The following is a 19,252-nucleotide window of genomic DNA, read 5'->3' on the forward strand; positions in this document are numbered from 1 at the left end:
TGTGAGAACTTCAATTCACTTGCTAAAATAACTCATATAAAAAGTCTAGTCTTTAGAATATACATGCTACCGAGTTTTTAAAAGGACAAGAAGAAAAACATTCGATACACTGAATCTTACAAAGATAAGGGTACAGTGAGTAAAAGAAGTAAAGTCTAAAATAGTCATAGCCAAAGCTAATTAAATCTCAGCCTGAACTAATTTAAGACACTGTTTCTAGTTGCTAAACTGAACTCAATGACCATGCTAACTTCTCTCCTCAATTCCCTCCAAAATTTGGGCCAAACAAAAAAATGAATAACTAGTTAAAGACACTTATTTTCATACATACTTGAAGAATGTTATTTCTTTAAACTGGACAATAAACTCTTGTATTTTCACATTTTGGATATTTTTTAAAAATAAAATACTAACATAACCACTCAATAGGAAAAGAGAGTATTGTTTTTATGAACAGATTTAAAACCAAGGCAAGTAAACCTGTAAAGAGACAGAAAACTTGGACCAATTCCTACCAATAAAGCAAATACTATTTCATGTATAATCTTCACCTCAAACGGGAGGAAGAAGAGAAATGTAAAATCAACCAGTACACTTGAGGGCCACAGGCCATACTTCATTTCAAAAGCTTATGAGAATGTACCAGAACCATGTGACAAGATACCTGAATAAATGAAGCGCAGAATATCCGATAAACAAGAACAGAAGAGGGCGTCTTTAACAACTACTCTTAAGGGTGGGTTGCCTGGAGACTCCTGGCTAGCACCTGGAAACGCAGGATCTCTGTTTATAGCAAAGAGATCCTGGGTAGTTCGGATGATACTGGAATCCTGAATGTCAGCAGGACTCTTCACACTGAAAAGCAGCATGAAAACGTGGCTGACAGCACAGAGAACGATCTTGTGGGCCTCGGCCACTTCCTTTAAATCCGGGTTGTAAAATACCACATCCACGCACTGGCAGCAGAATAGCAAGTTATTTAAGTCAGCATTATAATGTGATGCTTCAGCCTTCAAGACAGGCATTTTTTCTGTGTCAAAAAAGAGAATAAAAATAATAAATTACTCTTTAGGTTTATTTTAGACACTGTTTCAGGTTTATTTTAAACACAACAAAATTAGTCAAATTCTGAACTGTAAGAGTCTATCATTTCAGGTTTATTTCAGGTTTATTTTAAACACATTTCAGGTTTATTTTAAACACAACAAAACAGTATTTCTTAATATTATTAGGTCGAACTATATAAAAGTTGGCAATATTTGGTCATTTTTGACCTGTGAAAAATAGCACTTTTGCAGTGCCTGTTGGAACTGTTATGTAGACTTGATTCCCCTATGCCAGGTATAGGAAAGACTATATCCAACATCACATTCCAAAAATTTCTGTTATCAGATGTTTAAGGAGCCCTTAACAAAGAAACTTAATATCTGAAGTTTCTTTATGCCTGTTTCTGCTGGATACTGTTCACGGTGTGTCTTCTCTTATTTCGTTGCAATTGTGGAGTAAAAATTCACTTTCTTGTGTTCCTTCTAACACTTTTGTGTTCATTTACGTCTACTTGTTGGCACATGCAAGCAAAAAAAAGCCCATAAAGTTCAAAACAAAAACGAAAACAAAAACCAGCACTTTTGCATCACTTAATCTAATTATAAACACCTATAAACCAATTATCCAGGGATTAATACAGACACTCAGAAATAGTGTATTTACTTTTTACAGTGCAAATGAAAAGTGCACGAATGCCATAGAGCGCACTTCTCACCATGTGTGCCCCAAATAAGATATTTCTCCAAACAATGAACTTTCATGTGTTGACTGTCATCATTCTTCACTTTCACTCAATAAAAAATTCAAGAAATTACTGAGTACATTCTGAAGACCCCAACCTCACATCTGAAGTTGTTTTCCTTTTGAGACTGGAAATGGAGGTGGAAGGATAAATTGCTAAAACTGCAGCCTTTCAAAGCCAAGGCTCAGAGTCTTGGGCTCTATTGTTTGAAACCATCTTGATTGTTATATTGTGCTGCTAACCCTTTTTTTCCCTCCTAGTAAAACACTATGCTTCCCCAGAACCAGCGCCTTCCCCTCAGCACACCTCAGGGAGACTGCTGTCTAGGCTCCCTGATTTCCAAAAGGGGATGTAACCTTCCGTTTCCCAGTTTGATCCCTTAAAAATTTAGATAAGCCTTGATCAATTCAGAACATCCACACAGAGGACCACACCCTACATCCTCATCATAGACCCTAACTGTGAACTCTCTGTAACAGCTGCGCTGAGGACAGCATGAACTGTGAAGGGTTGCTTGAAAGATATGCAATCGATCTAAACCAGTGCAATTCAAACTTCTTCAGGAGTAAAAATTCTTTATTCTAAAGCAAAACTCCAGTCTACAAGGGCAAGGCAGGTTGGGGGCCAGGCTCTTTCTGCACTGTCCCCTGCCCCTCCTCTCTACTGCCAGCGGCACCTTACAGACTTTTCAAGTCTGAGAACAGTCTGAAAGTCACGTGCCCCAGAGCCCAGGATCTGTCCTTAGAACAAGTCAGCACCAGGACAAATGTGTACCTAGGCTAGGTTATGCCCAGTATGGACCCTGGGTTATGCCCAGTGTGGACCTAGACTGGGTTACGATCAGTGTGGACCCTGGGTTATGCCCAGTGTGGAGCTAGACTGGGTTATGCCCAGTGTGGACCCTGGGTTACAATCACTGCAATGCCACAGCTCTCCCATCAGAAGGGTACAAGAGACAGCCTTGGGGAAGCTGAGGCTGTACTGCTGACGGCGACTCTTCTGAAAGCCCTGCCCACCATCCTACCTAGTACCCCCAAATGAAGACCCACAGGAGAAATTCCTTTAAGTGCTAAATGACACGAAATGCTTTGCTTTCTCTGAGGAACAAGTATACTTTCTCCTCTTGATTAATAAGAACTAAAAAATTATCTGTAAATATTATTTGGCTATTCCCCACTCATCTTCTCATCCAGAAAGTACTTAAGGCCCTCGTGTTTGCTACATTACAGACCACGTCGCCCCGTTCACTGTGCACACCACAAAGTTCAATGTCAATTTATGGTCCATATATCCACATTTTTTAAAACTTGGAATTGACTTCCCATACAAATTTATACTTTCCTGGTTTGTTAATTTACATTCGTTCATTCAACAAATATTTATCAAGTACCTTTGCAAAATAATATCTATAATTAATTGATCTGAATGGAGTTCTAATCTACCACTGCTATCACAAAATTACGCAATAAATTCTGATAACAGTTGATATAATTTTATTTATTTTTAACTTTATTTTCGTCTAACCTTGTATTATGAACATTTTCAAACATTCAAAAAAGTTGAAAGAATGATACAATGAGCATACATATATCTTGCCCTTAAATTCTGTAATTATTAATATTTTGACAGTTTTGGCTTTCTCTCTAGATTTTCTCTCTTCCTCTGTGTCTCCCTCTCTCTCTCACTCACGAACCATTTAAAAGTACGTTGTCGTCATCAGGATAGTTCAGTGCTAAACACTTTCACATTTATCTCCTAAAAATAAGGATATTCTTCTATTAACCACAATACTATTATCATACGGAAAAAATTAACAGCAATCCCATAATATCATCTAATTTCCAGTCCATATTGAAATTTTACCCAATTGTCCCAAGAACATCTTTTAGATGTTTTTATTGAACCAGTATTCACTCAGGGTTCATGTATTACATTTGGTTATTTCTCATTAGACTACAATCTAGAACAGCTCTCTACCACACACACTATTTTTAAGAATCTATAGGCTCAAGTTTTTAAGACAATAGTCCTCAAAATGTGATCCAGGTACCACCTGCTTCAAAATCATCTGGGAAACATATTTAAAAATCAGATTCAGGCTCCATCCCAGATTTACTGAATCAAAATGCCAGGTGAGTCCTGAACACACTCAAAATTGAGAACAATTGCTCTAAGGCTTGTGAAATGATCAATAAATATCAACTGAATGTCTAGACATTGGCTAATAAATGTACCTGGCTGTTCAAGCTGAGGTGGTCTAATTCCATGAAACGAGTTGCTCATTTTCCTTTTCTTCATTTTTTCACTTGTCTTCTGATTTAAGGCTTGAATCATAAAATACTCCAACTAAAACATGAATCAAATTTTAATTAAAGCTCCAACAAAATTATGTACCTTACATGATTATTTATACCTCAAACCACATTTGCCAAGTGTTTTTAATGCCAGTACCAACTACATGTATGCTTTAGCAAACGTTTTTAAAGAATTAAAAAAAAAAAAAGAATCTGTAAAGTAGAACAGACTGTGCCTTGTCTAAACATAAATAAACTATCAATCAAGCAGGAACTGTATCTTCTCTTGAATAACCAAGAAAGCCGAGCAGTACAACCGTGTGATTGTCAATAACCATCCTGTGGGCAACGGCAGCAACTAATGCTAGAGAAACTCAGGGCAAGCACAGATCCGGCTCTGCGTCACATACACTCATATCAGCTAGGAAAGTTCACATGGGCTCTACTTTTTTTTCCTGAATGAATTACTTTGAAATACATCATCCAATCGCTTCTCGGCCTTCTGGCTAAGATCAAGTGAAATACATCATTCATTTTATAAGTTACAAATCTTAACCACATGCACTTACACAGCTGCAGGCGTATGAGGCCTGGGGCAAAAGTACAAACGGAGGTCCACATACCACATATAACATTTAAACGTTGTAAATCAAGAAAGTAAGCTGTTATGTAAAAGATAGTCTATCCTCCTGCTTTGACAAGTATGTCATCATTAAAGCCTGGAAGGCCAGGTTCAGATTTAAATTCTTAGACTCCCTGGAGTTTCATGCAGCACAGGGAAAGCTGGCCCCTAACTCCTGGGACCCAAGACCACCCTTCCTCTTCTCTCGCCCTCCTCACCTGAGGAGGTTGGTGCATACAGGTGGACATCCACGCCTGTATAACCAAGCTCCAAACACTGTTCCCTTCCCTACTCCTCATAAGCAGCCACCCCTCGGCCACTGCTCAGGCCTAGGGGTGCACACACCAGACATGCAGTCCACCTTCAGGAGGATGAACCCAGAAAAGAGGGCTCAGGTCTGGGAAACAGACCCAGAGCCAGCTGGTCAGAGAATTCCGGGGTCCTGGGTTTTGGAGCGTGGTCACAGCACTGTTCCACAGAACTCTCTGCTCTGTTTTGATGGACATGTCCTATAACATCTGTGCTAATCATCGGAACAGTAGCCACTAGCTACATGTAGCTGTGGAGTACCCGCAAGGTGGACAGCGCACCTGAGGAAGTGAATTATTTTTAATTAATTTAAATATCAACAGCCACGTGTGGCTAGGAGCCACCACACGGGTGATGCAGGGCAGGAAGGGAGCTGCTAGCTGCAGTGGGCATATCACTGTGGCTCCCTCAGCCTGTGCCCCATGGAGAGGGGTGCAACTGGGGGGGAGGGCCAGATGAGGCTCTCTAGAGCTCGAGGGCACATGCCACCCTTGCCAAGTCTGAAGGTAACCCTGCACAGCTCTTTCTCCCCGACTCTTAAACACAAGATAGTAAAATGCTCCTTTCACTCAGACGTGATCACCACATCCATATTCTTGCAAATGTCACTGTTTCTTACATTCAAGATCACAGTTATACTTTACTATTCAAAATCTAAAAAGAGATCTTTCTGATCTTATTTTCATATTCTCTTTAAGTCTTGAGTTAAGGAAAAAAGAAACCGCCAAGTTTTCCTCCTGACTTTGACGACATCTTCAACTCTTATCAAGCCTCCAACACTAGGTGTCAGGAACAAAGAGAAACAATGAGGGAAAAGAAGAGAAAGAGAAGAGAAAGTGGGAGTTGGGGAATGGGAAGAGTGATCCTGAGAATTTCAGGGTCAGGAACCTGGAAAGGGGAACCAGAAGACCAAAGGCCCCCAGCAGCTCCATCTTCTCCAACAAACGAAACCAAACTATCCTTTTCCCCCCTCAACTCCCTAGGAATTTCAGGGAAATGTAAGATTCTTAGAACAAACTCAGATTTTTTTAAGCCACTACAATATAATCGGCTTGACAGGAAAATTAGATTTCACCCCTCTCTACCTTTCTACCCACTGCTTATCACTGTAAACAATTAAGACAGAAGATTCTCACAGTCATTGATAACCTCAACTGTGAATGTATCTTTCTTAATGCTATATTATTGTTTCCTTACATTACTGAGTGAATAATACTCATTTATATATTTGACAGAAATCAGAACTATCATATTGCATTCCTATTTTATCTTTGGTTCTTATTTGAAGCTGAGTAACTCCAGAACAAATGAAATTTCTCTGGCCATCTGCAGAAACCTCAACATTTCGACATGAATCTATACAATGAATATTCTGGCATACTGGATAAAGTACTTGATGAAGAGCTAGGGAACTGACGGAGAAGTCCAAAGTGCTCCTCTTAACGTAGGGTTTACTTTGGTTTAAGCCTCTTGTCCATGTTTACTAGATTTGTCCACTGAAAGGAGTCACTCCTTAGAGGGTTGGAAAGATAGTTCCAAAGTCAGTTAGTACTTAAATGATACAACTCCACAGTATTTTCCAAGGGCCACACAGTCCTCATATTGTAGGGTAGGTGCTGTGGGCTAAGATAGGCCTCAAATGCCTGCAGGACCGAACGCATGCAACAGAGCAACAAACCCTGGCTCCCCACCTGTCCAACAAGAAGCCATCTGTATGAGCAGTTCCTCTGGGTATTTTTCGAGCTACATCAAAATCGGGAGTATATGAGATGTTGCCAAAGCACACACAGCGAAGAAAAATCATTCTTCTCGAGTAGTAGACAGAAACGAAGGAGAACTTCTGGGCCCTTCTGGCTCAGGCTGCCAGCCTCATCAAGCTGTGCGAAGACTACTGAACCTCTTTACTAAAAGTGACCAAACGTCAGTTACTAAACTGACATCACAGGTTTGGGAACGTGTCATCAAGTGGAAAATTCAAAAATATCGTATTAGACGACAGAAAAATGTTTCATTTGGAGAGAGAAGTAAAACTAGAGCTTCACTCTGACAAAACCTTTCTTATATTTGCTCCCATTTTCTTTCACAAGGTTAAAACATCCCACCTTTAAAAAACGAAAGGTCTCATTGAGGCTCTGGAAGACTGCTAAAGAGCCAACCTGACAAGTGACTCTAATTTATGTGCCTGGAATTTCCACTTACCACTCCTCCAAAATATTTTCCTATGTAGAAGTCATCAAGACTGTGCAGCTCCAGATAGGTGGCTCCTAGGTCTTTAGCAAGCTGGATCCCTTCCGTCGTACTGGCACAGCTCCCTCTGTCTGAGGTACACAGTGGACACGTGCAAGGCAATTCTTCTGAGAAAATGGATGTGAGTAACAAAGAGCTTTGAGATTAAACACCAAAAAATGTACACAGACAACCTGAACATTAAACTACAAATCGAGGGCTCACACCAGAATCAGAATTCAAGGCCATTTAGTATATCCCCTAACCACGAGACTCTGAATAAGAAGTGACAATGATGACAGCAAGGTCTCTAAAATAAATGTGCTTTAAATGCGAGAAGAATGAACAGTATCTTAGAAAACAGAAGAATTTTAAAATAGACCAATCAGCCAGTAATGCCAGGTGTGCTTCCTTTTATACAACCTTGACATCCTGAATATCAATAGAAATTTAACAACTTGTTTGCCGATAGAAACCATGGGAAACATGGGTTGGCTTTTTTTTTTTTTTGTAATAATCTTTAAATATATTCACTAAAAAAAAAGAAAAAAAAGAAAAAAAATATATATTCACCAAGTTTGAATAGATCTTGTACTTTATTTTAATAGACTCCTCAATTTGACCTCAGTCTCCAAGGCTGCAAAACTGCCAGTCTTTGTCAATTTCATAGAAGTACGTTCTGATTAATCTAGACATTTCAATTATTGAACTCCAAAGCATTCAACTGCAAAGATCAAGTTTGGTCACTTTTTATCTTCTGCTTCAAGATTAAGAAATTAAAGACTGAAGGAATAAAAAGTAATTATTCAAAATGTGAACTGTCCCAAGAGTCATGGCTGTACCACGTACAGACCTATGGCTGGGAAGGTGGTACATCAATCCATCTCTACGGACATGCCTTAACAAGGCTAAAAATGTATGTTCAACTCCATATCTGTCAGCTAGCTTTGTTTTGTTTCCTCCTACACCATCAGATATGTCATTGTTCAAAAGGCAGCCAAGTCAAAAAGGGGCAAATCCATTTCTAACAGAGCATGTTGTTATAGGTTGGCTTCCCTAAGAAGCAGGCTCTGAGATGGAGACTGGTGTGCTAGAGGTTTATTAGGGTGTGATCTAGGGAACAACTCTTCTCAGGGGTGCAGGAAGCAGGACTGGGCAAAGGAAGAATTCCAACTGCAATGTTGTTGCAAAACAGACCTGAGGCATTCAACAGGGGGGCTCTGGAGTTTAGATGGTCCTTTAGAGAGGTTCTCCATACAAAGCTGGGCCTTTGTATCCCTACATCAGCCAGTAATTAAAGGAGGGCTGCCCTGTGGAGGGAGCAAAACCTTGGGCAAGCAGCTCCTATCAGCACAGGGAAATGCCTGGAAAGGAACTCAGCTGTGCACCATCAGTGGCCAAGAAACCTGATAGCTGAGGGAGTCAGTACAGCAGCCCTGAAAGGGCATTTAGGCTACTCCCCACAGCATACACAGCAAATGCCCTACCAGTGAACTGCAGAGAGATGGAGCACATGTATGTATACACGGCAGGTATACTAAGGATATTTAGTGCACATGCATACCATGTATGTAACAGGCATGTGTGTGCATACACATACAACTTAGATAATTTAGCTTCACTGAGAGCATTTTGAGCTCGGAAACCATGTATTCACATCCTCATTTTGCAGAGGAGGAAACTGAGGCTCAGAGAGGTTAAGTGACTTGTCCAAGTGTCCTTGCGTGTTAGAGACAAAGAAACAATAATAAAACTGTTACTTGCTTCACATGATAAAGAGCCATCAAAAGATAAGACAAAAATTTAGTTTGAGTAAAGAATTATTAATTCCAAAGATGCGGTGATTTAAAAATGAAGCTTGGTTTCTCTAAATTATGCAATAAATTCTAATCTGACTTCTTGCATTTATTTTTCTAAGATCATTTTAGGTTCAGAGCAAATGAAATTCATACACAATTTAGCCTATCTTGAAAAATAACACATTGGTATTTCACATTCTTTACAAAGCTTTCATAAACAGCGCCTTTGATTTTCTGCAGACAGAGATCTTCTTATGTCGACAAAGCTCTCCTTATGCTGATGGAATGGGGTGGGTAGGCAGATCATCTTATTAAACTTTATTTTTTGACAAAGTCAGTAGCATTTTGAGTGAAAAATTAAGTGAGCATAATGTAAAATAACTGCTAGGAAATAATCTTGGTTTGAGGGAAAATCTAGCTAGTGTCAGGTTTAACCCAGTTGAGCAGGGTTTTTCCATTGTGTGTAGCCACAAGCATCTTACCACCCTAGAAAATGCCTCCTTATATCCAATCATTACATCTCTTCTATGTCACAGAAGATATTTCTTTTTGTCCACTTGCACCCAAAAGGAAAAATACCTAGACATTATATATTAGGTAGGAGAATCAACAAAACATTTATGGCTTAAGTAAACCTACATTTAGCATTTCATCAGAAACAATCAGAAGACCCAAAATAATTTTAAATTGTGGTGCCTTCTTCAGAACTCACTTTTAAAAGCCTACCTCAGAGTCCTGAAACTCTGGGAATCAGTGTTACACTTTTAGTTAACACTGTAGTCTTTTTCTTATAGGTTCTCTTTCAAGGTGTAATCACAAAATGTCTACTGTTTTTTAAAGCAAACACAGTGTAGCAATGGAATTAAAATGAATGGCATCTCTTTCAAAGGAGTGGCTTTGAGAATTTATAGGGTGATTCTTATAATGTTGCCAAAGCTTGAGAGTATTAGAAAGCCTTTTAGGAATTCCAGCCTAGCAATGTACTAGGCTCTGTCAGAGCTTCAAAAAGAAAAGACAGGATGCCCCCTTTCAGGAGCTTAAGGCTATGAATACACTCTTGTCAAGTTTGGGGGAAAAAGTTCTACTTAAAAGATAGATTCAATATTTAGTAAAAGCTACAAATTTATTCAGAGCCAAGTAAGATGAAGACACACACACAGTCAAGCTTGTCAAAACACATATAACAAAGGAAAGAGATGAGACTGATTGTGTTCGCGGAACTTGTCCTTAAAGGAGTTGAAGAAAGGAGTCACCAGAACACCCAGTACAGTTCCACAGACTGCAAGGGATTGGAGGAAGGAGGAATAATATGTGTCCTTGAGTTGAAGAACTAGATTTAGCTCTGTAATTACTTTGTAACCACATCTTACATGGTAAATTAATTTCATCCTGTTAGTGAAAATGATTTTTTCACTTCTGTATATCATTCATAAAGCCATTCATTCACTCATTGAACAAATGTTTTTTGAGCACCTACCACACCTCAAATAGCAGGGTTATAAAGATACACAGATAAATGAAACTCATGGTCAACTGAGCCAAGACAGACAGGACTGCAGACAATTACAAGTACTAAAATAAAGGTGTACAAAATCACCATAGGAACAGAAGAGAAGAAATTAACTCTGCCTGGGGGATTGTAGGAGGCTTCACAGAACAGGGAATGATTTCAAGGGTAAGAATGAATTTGCTCTGCAGATATGACAGGGGCTGTGCACAGGGGCAAGTCCAGTCAGAGCAGGATACAGCACATGTTAAGGCCTGAATGTGAGAAAAATGGAAGAACATCGCTTCCACTTTTAAGAGGGCCTGCTAAGCCCACAATGCAATCTCCTCTCCCTGACAAATCACAGAAATCATGAAATAAAGAAGGAGCGGGGAAGAAGTGGGGGGGGGGGGAGGAAGGAAGGAGGAGAGGGGTGGGGGAGCGAGAAAGAGAGAGGAGGAAGGGAGACAGGAGGATGGGAGACGTGCACATATGGCAACACTCAAACATTAAAGGGGATATTTTTCACCAGCCCAGAAACTAGGAGTGCCTGAGAGGCTGCAGGCAGTGCGCACAGGACCAAAGAGGGACGCTGAGGCTCAGAGGACAGGTGGGACCGCACACACTGCAGCAACATTGAAATGCTCACTGCCTCACAAAGCACAGCAAGGAGGAGCCCAAGGGCCACTGAGTGGCCTGGGGCAGGCCAAGCCTACAGGTAGCCTGGAACATCCGCGGCAGAAAACAAGGGAGGACTCAAAATTAATTGGTGACAGCATGAAGAGGCTCCTTCTAGGCAAATTTGGGGTAACTGGAGTATCAGAAAGAATAATGAGAAGAATAGATTATAAAATATTGAATTTAAAAAACAAACCCATGAATCATAATGACTCTAAAAGAAAGATGTGAGAGCAGAGAAAAGGGAAAGCTCTATTTACAGAAGAATGCCAACTAGTAAGTGTAGAAGGAATGATAGGAAATCACTATTTCACAACCACAGTTATCACAACTATAGGAATCATGCAAAAAGATGGGCTTGGATTCTTTAAAAATGTCAATGTCATAAAAGATTCCCCCCCCCCCCCCAAAAAAAAAGCCTGGGTAACTGGGAACTGTTCTGAATTAGGAGAGAGCAGGGAGACATGACAACTATATGCGATGCATAGTCCTTAATTTCATCCTGAATTTAAAAAAACAAAACCAAACAGCTTTGGAATAAGCTGGAAATGTGAATATGTGTTTTATTTTAAATAACAGTATAACAGGTGATAGTATGTTATATTTGAGCGATGACTGCATTATGGTTAATAGGAGAATGGCTCTGTTTTTAGATGAGACATGCTTAATTAATCAGGATTAAAGAAATCCCATAATGTTTATAATTTACTCTCAAATAGTTGAAACAAAAAAAAAGTGTGTGTGTGTGTTTGTAATTTCTGGAGTTCACTGTCCTATTATCAAGTTTCTTAGGTTTGAAATCTTGCAAATAAAAGTTAAAAAACAAAAAAGAAGTAAGTTTCTAAAGAATTCAAAAAATTGAGTATCATGATCTGACATATTCTAGGATGATTATTCTGGGAGGATTTATTTCAGAAAGAAGCCAAGCAGGAAAAGGAGACCAGAGGCCGATTTACCAGGAAGCCTGAGTTTCAAGGCTCTTCCTTGTGGGTCATCTCCAAAGCCTTGGGAGAAACATGGGCATTAGACTATTTCACATGACATATGCTCTTGTAAAATCTGCAAAATAAGATATCCTGACTACGTTTGGTTAAGACGTAAGTCTCTTTCCAGTCCAACTCACTTCACCTTGCATCAGGCAGCTCTAGAGCAGCCGTGAACATTTTTAGGAACCTGCTAAGGGGAATTTAAATTTAGGTTTCGTGAGAGATTATTTGCGGTTTGTAGTCACTTCCTTGTAAGCGTTTGCGAGCTGTCTTGGTATGTGCATGGCCCTCAGGAATGCTTCTTCTACGCACTGTGCAGGCTACTTTGGCATCATTGACACAAAGAGGCAGAGCTGAAAGATGAACACAACACAAACCGTAGTGCTCAGCACCACTAAGACGTGGAGAGTGAAGAAATACGCTGGAAGAAAAACTAATTATCGTTCTCTTCTCCCTATAGAAAATATCAAAAAGTGGTTATCACGTGAAGAACTGATCAAAGACCACGCAGCCCCCAAAAGGTAAGAGAAGCTGAAGAAGTGTCAGGTTTTTAAATAATAGAAACTTTTTTTTAATGTCTGTGGTATTTGATACTTTTCTGGAGTTGTAATCTCTTATGCTTTCTTTTCACATTCTAAATAAATATTCATTTGTATACATATACGTGTCTGTAGTTTCGTAGTTTTTTTCCTTACGAAGGCCCTCTAAAATTGCATACGTTTCAGATCTTACAAAATCTGGAACTGCCCCTCTAGACCAAAAAAGCAGGTCATTATAACAGATAATTAAATGGCTAGGATCTGAAATCCAGTGAAGATGACGAGAAAGCAATGGGTTTCAGGTTTACTTAAAATATAAAATCAAAACAGCTTCCTAGTCAACTGATATGGGGAATGGGAGAGAAAGCTGGGTTGGATGATTCCAGTTTGGGTGAACGGGTAGGTCTGGCACCATTCACCAAGACAGGGAACTCAGTAGAAAGAGGAAGATGTCTGTGTTGACATGGGTCAGGAGAGAGACTAGAGCCACAGAAACAGTCTGGGTAATTACCAGTGTCTCTACAGGGGATGCTGGGCAACAGATTAGCAGGTCCACAGTCAGAGTAAACATCAAGAAGAGGTGAAGCCAAAGGACGGGGCCCTGGGCAACAACTACAGGAGGTATTCATTTGGTGTATGTGTGTAAGGGAGGATGAGGGGGCCAGGAAAGAAGACAGGGAATTAGAACAACCAGAAAAGAAAGAGTAGCTTTATTAAGTGGAGGGAGAGGTGTGTTTGAATAATTTCAAAGGGAGGATTGTTATTAAAATGTAAATTCAACTTGGCAATAGGCCTATAACTGGCAGCCCTGAGTGAAAACAAACCCAGAGTAATCATGAAAGTGAAAGTCAGATGGTAGTGGACTGAAGAATGAATGGGAAGTCAGGAAGTAGACTCAGGAAGTGTGGATGACTTGTTCAAGAATCATGATCAGCAATAAAAAGAAAGTTAGAGAAGTAGAGGGGATGTGGGGTCAAACAAGGGTCAAGCCTGCTTTATTCATACCTACTAATGCTAAACACATACCTACCCTATGACCCAACAATCCTACTCTTAGGAAACTACCTAAACATCACCAAAAGGAGAATGCAGAAATAAATCACCGTGTATTCATACAATGGAATAATACACAGCAATAAAAAGAACAAATTACAGATAAGTTCATCATGGATGAATCTCAAAAGTATTACACTAACTGAAATTAGACACAAGACACTACATACTGTATAATTCCATTTGAATGAAGGTCAAGAATAAGCAAAACTAACCTATGTTGTTAGAAGTCAGAACAGCAATTCTCTCTGGGGAGGGGTGTTATTAACTGGGAAGAGGCATGAGAGGCTTCTGGAGTGAGACAAATGTTCTATATCTTGATCTGTGTGATGGTTGCATACATGTATACATATGTAAAAATGCATTAAACTGTGCTTTAAAATTAATGAAGTCTCAGGTCCTTTATTTTGCTATACTTCAATGAAAAGAAAAAAATGAACAAAAATACAATTTTAAAGACAGCTTTACTGAGGAAATAACCATTAAGAACTATAAAATACCATCAATTCAAAGTGAATTCTGAGTTAACCCTGAGATATCTGACAATAGAATGCACAGCAGCAACTACTGAAATTGACCAAACCAAATTAATTCATGGGCTACGGGAGTCAACCACCTCTCTTAGGTGGTGTTGTCAGTATATTCAGTTCATTCATTGCTACCTACCTAAAAACCCTGCTTCTAATCCCACATCCTATGTGGACAACCTATCCTTCCCAACTGAACAGTCCCTTAGATTGTCAAAAAGAGTTTTCCAGGGCTCAGTGTCAGCCTGATACCTCTCCTATATCAAAAAGAACACAATTACACACTTCCTTCACTTCTGTGGAAGAGCAGTTTGAAAGACAAACTTGTACCCGTCAGAATCACAGCAGCAGTTTGTGATAAATTCCTTTGATGCCTCATTATCACATCCAATGATGGAGAGAGAACAGCTGGCATTTGAACCCACAGTCATTTTGCTTTCAAAAAGAAAAAACTGTACTAATCATTAATAAACTTAATTCTATTCAAAATTAATATGGGACCTGCACTCTCATATAAAAGAAAAATTAAACACTTACCATTTTGTCTTGTACCAACAGCAGCAATGATTACTGGAACTGAATTTAATGCTCTTTTTATCACTGGAATATAATTATCCTTCACTTCATGGAATGAAAACTTGTCATTTACGTTGTATTTGATCACAATGATGTCAGCACCTCCAATTAGATTTCGAGAGGTGTACCAATCACTGTCAAAAATGTCCTAAACCAAAATGCAAAGAGCAATCTTTAGTCTGCTTATCTTCAAATCCAACATGAAATAAACTGTAACATATTATTGGGCTGGCCAAAAAATCCATTCAGGTTTTTCCATAAGATCTTACAGAAAAACCTGAATGAACGTTTTGGCCAACCCAATAATTTAATTTTTTTTACTATATTTTAATTTTTGGAATTCATTTTAAAATTTATTTTTAAAAAGTAACTACATGAAATTTGAAACATTTCCGGTCTATTAACTCTAAATTTTTTTATTTATCCGTTTAACCTGGACAACTATGTAGTGGTAAAATAGAATCTAGAGAATTCCTGAGACTGATGAAATAAGCAACCTCTTTCAACACCTGTACTTAAAAATAAGCACTTTGTTTTAAAATTATGCCATAGCTTTATCACCTACCACTTTCAAAAATGCAACGTTACGCATTAGATGCAACAGCATCTGGGTGAGTAAGGAAGCTTCAGAGAATTTTCTGTGGCCCAGTTAGATATGCAGGATTGTTCAGTGTTTTGAATTATAATACTCTGTGAATTCTGTGGAGTTCCATGTATTTTATCCAGATTCTCACAATTCACACATATTTTTCAACGTTATCCATTCTTTGGAGAGTACTACATATACATAATGTGGACATGAGGGGAATGAGGGGGAGAGGGGTATGCCTCCATGAAAAGACAGTGTGTGTTTTAAGATGTTAACATGGTGCAGAATATATTTGCAATTCATGTATTTTGCTCACATCAATTAAAAATTCAGGATAAACCTTTCCAGTTTTAAAATCTTTACTTTTGGACTACAGTTAATAACATTCATATTTAGAATTAGGGCCAAAAGTAAATTATTATGGGCTCTACTCCTTAAACTTTGCACTTTGCTATTTTAAAAATAATTTTTCAAAGTTATTGTGTGAATAGTGGTATAACAAATATCTTTATGTACCTTAATACCATTGCCTAAATATGCGTAAGTGGTTTCCTTCTCACATGCTGGTTAACTATTAATCATTATTTGTCCTTTCATTGTGGCCTTTGGTATGTATTCCTAGGATGCAATAAAGCTAGATGAAGAAAATAGACAGCTAGATGTGACTAACAAGTCCAAAAACTGTTGAGCTATGAAAGTCTGCACTTTGAAATGAGTCCAAAACAGGGTTTGAATCAATCTACTGCAACACAGCTTTTATCCTGTTAGAAAATCCAGAAGTGTCACAGCAATGCCATTTTGCAGAGAGCTTCTTCTCACCAGTACACTTCTATGCCCCAGCAAAGCCTCTCCCAATTCCCTACACCCTCACAATCTGCCCATTTCCTGCAAGTATCCTCTGAGTAACAAGAATTGCAGAATTTTTAGATATGAATACCTTACTGAGAGTGGGATGGACAGAGCCTCTTTAAAGGAAGATTTAAACACCAAAAAAAAAAAAAAAGGAAAGGCAAACTACGGGGATATAATCTTGAACTTAGTGGACGATGTAAGGGGAGAGGAAGCAAAATGGGACACAGATCAAGAAAATGTGAAAGCTTCCCAGCAGAGCTCTACGCTAATTTCCAAATCCCAAACCACAAAACTCATTCAGTTCCAACTGTATCTGTCATAGTAGTCAAGCTCAAGTATGTAAGGACAACAGGGTATATAAGGACAATAAAGACAGAAGACAAAGTCAGATGAATGGGATGAGCAAACTAAACATAGGTGGGACCAATATCAAGTGGCCATTTAACTCCGAGAGAAGAAATCAAAAGTAACTGCTCTTTACGCTGCAAATAGTTCAAAATCTCAGAGTTACTGGAGAGATGTGGAAGGAAAAGGAGACATTTAAGGGAAAATGTCATGAGGAAATGGGTTTTGGCTTCATTAACTCTATGGTATTTAGGATATAAATCTATAAATAATTCTATTTTTAATACAAATCAAAGCTTCAAACCCTGCACGAGAAAAGAGTGCATAAATTACCTCCTTGCTTTTTATGGAATATTTTTGGTAAACAGGAATAGATCTAGAAATGAAATAATAATATAACAAAAAAGGGTGGGTTTGAGAGAGATATACTAAATAATAAGCTACATATAATGAATCTGAAGCACATTCATTTAAAAACTGCCAAATATACATGACAAAGACCCAGAGTAGGGCTGCGGACCTACAGAAGAAAACTAGGGAAGAGAAGCACAACTACCTCACTCTAACTCCAAGGAAACAACGCCACGTTCTTCTCAAACTATCTCAAAGAGAAAATGCTCCACTGGTTTCTAGAAATATGAAGGAAATCAAATTCTCCCACCCCTTGTAAATCAGTTCCAGGATTTCCTCTAGGCAGTTATGCAACATGAGGCTTGGAGCCACATTTGGGGCATGGAACTCATCTTTTGAAAAATAATCTGAATTTTTACACAGAAACAGCAATTTTATTCTACTTGGTTGTCGGGCTGCAATACAGCATCTACTGAGTACTAACACGGCTGCCTCTATGTACTTTGTGTGTAAATCCTGAATGATGTGCGGAAAAACTTTACTTTTGCTTAGTTGAAGCAATACATGGCTATACTAAAGTTGTGATAAACACTTCACTATTACCGTAGCTACCATTTATTGAGTACTTACTACATGCCCATATGGACGCCAAGAACTTTACGCGTACTATCTCATTTACCCCTGGGCATAGCTCTGGGAGGTGGGGATTATTATGTTCATTTTACACACAGGGAAAATAAAGCTGAGACAATGAGTGACTTTACCTAGGAACACAGCTATTAAGGAGCAAGGTGAGAATCTGAAATCAGGTCCTTTGGATACCAAACTTGTGCTCTACCTGCTCTGTTATGTTTAATATTCTGATTCAGTACATGTCAAATACCAGCTGATGAATGCAAGCAACTTTCATAACTCTGAAGGGCTTCTACTTAGCACCAAGAGAAGAAAAGCACCTTATAAAGAGTAGCTCTACAAATATATTCTACTATGTCTGAAGACCATTATAACCCAGAAAACTGTACCTGGTTACAAACTCAATGCCTTAAAAAGGGTCAGAGTCTAACCAAACAAAAGGTGATGAGCATAATAAAACATAACAATCAGTATATGACCAAAAGATCCAGACTATTAAGGCTTATTATAATCGATTTGGAAGATTTCATTTACTACAAGCCAAGGGATCACGAGTATTTCTTTTTGCTACATTAACAACATAAACAGGAAAGAGTTAACTGCTCAAAGAGAAAACAGGAAAGGTTATCCTAACATCCTAATTCAGCTTATTCTATTTTCCCTACATTTATTTACTCTATTCACTCAACACTGGTTCAACTGAGTGTAGAACCAATAAGTTTTTAGACTGTAAGATTTTTCACAATGAAATGACCAAAGTAGCAGAAGGGTTTCATTCACTTGCCTGGACTCCAGCCAGTAAGTTCTCTATCAAGGCTTCCTATGATCAGCATCACCACTGTCATAATGAGGACTTTAATAGCATCCCTGTTATTGAAAAGCCTGTTTTTCACTTATTTCAGCCTATTAACAAGTTTACTTCAGCTGAAAACTTATTTGGGCAAGTGATCTTTTCTTTCTCTAATGAGGAAATTTGCATGAGAAATGTTTTTATGTACACTCTATGCATTTCTTTGGAAAGGTGTATTAGCCCCTAATTCAGTTTTCTTAAATTGCAGTTTAAATGTAAATCTCATATAATAATAATCTGTATTTTTTTCAGACATTAAACTTTCTTCTGTTATAAAATATACTTAGCTGCAATATAACTTTTATACAAGTAAAGAATCAGAAACTTTCAAATAAGATCACATGAAAATATTCAAAACATGATGCTATTGTGTATCGAAAACATTTACACGTCAGGGAGTAGATTTCTTTCTCGTTTTATCACTCAAGAATTAGACTAGCATTTATCAACTTCATTACAATTTCTTTTAATTATCGCGAATTTTAAAGATTTTCAAGTCCCAAAACAGTATTAGTACTATTTCTGATTTACGGGTCACTAAAAAGAAATGGCTAAATATATCAAGAATATCTGCATTATTAAAATTAAAAACTAATTAAATTTTTTCAAAGATCGATAGTGTTATAAATGAGTCATTTAAAATTAATTCTCAGTCCCTGTCTTTTCCTCTCCTTTCCAGGGGTCCTATTTCTGAGCTGCCCCAGTGAAATGTATTTTTGCTGTGCTGAGCTTTCAGAGATCTTTATTT

General features: G+C 38.4%; 1 protein-coding gene across 2 annotated transcripts in view; it reads right to left on the reverse strand.

Annotated features, from left to right (window-relative positions):
- Window positions 1–19,252, reverse strand: part of RHOBTB3 (Rho related BTB domain containing 3) — a 50,135-nt gene that overhangs the window by 29,948 nt on the left and 935 nt on the right. The window contains exons 3-6 of one of the 2 annotated variants that reach the window (XM_057738859.1): window positions 14,846–15,032; window positions 7,214–7,368; window positions 4,024–4,135; window positions 665–1,030 (exon numbers count right to left, since the gene is read on the reverse strand). In XM_057738859.1, the coding sequence (XP_057594842.1) occupies window positions 665–1,030; window positions 4,024–4,135; window positions 7,214–7,368; window positions 14,846–15,032 (820 nt within the window). The remainder of the gene's footprint in view (window positions 1–664; window positions 1,031–4,023; window positions 4,136–7,213; window positions 7,369–14,845; window positions 15,033–19,252) is intronic. The other variant, XM_057738869.1, reaches the window with a different exon arrangement.

The sequence above is a fragment of the Hippopotamus amphibius genome, chromosome 1, assembly GCF_030028045.1.
Source record: "Hippopotamus amphibius kiboko isolate mHipAmp2 chromosome 1, mHipAmp2.hap2, whole genome shotgun sequence".
In the NCBI taxonomy this organism is placed as follows: domain Eukaryota; kingdom Metazoa; phylum Chordata; class Mammalia; order Artiodactyla; family Hippopotamidae; genus Hippopotamus; species Hippopotamus amphibius.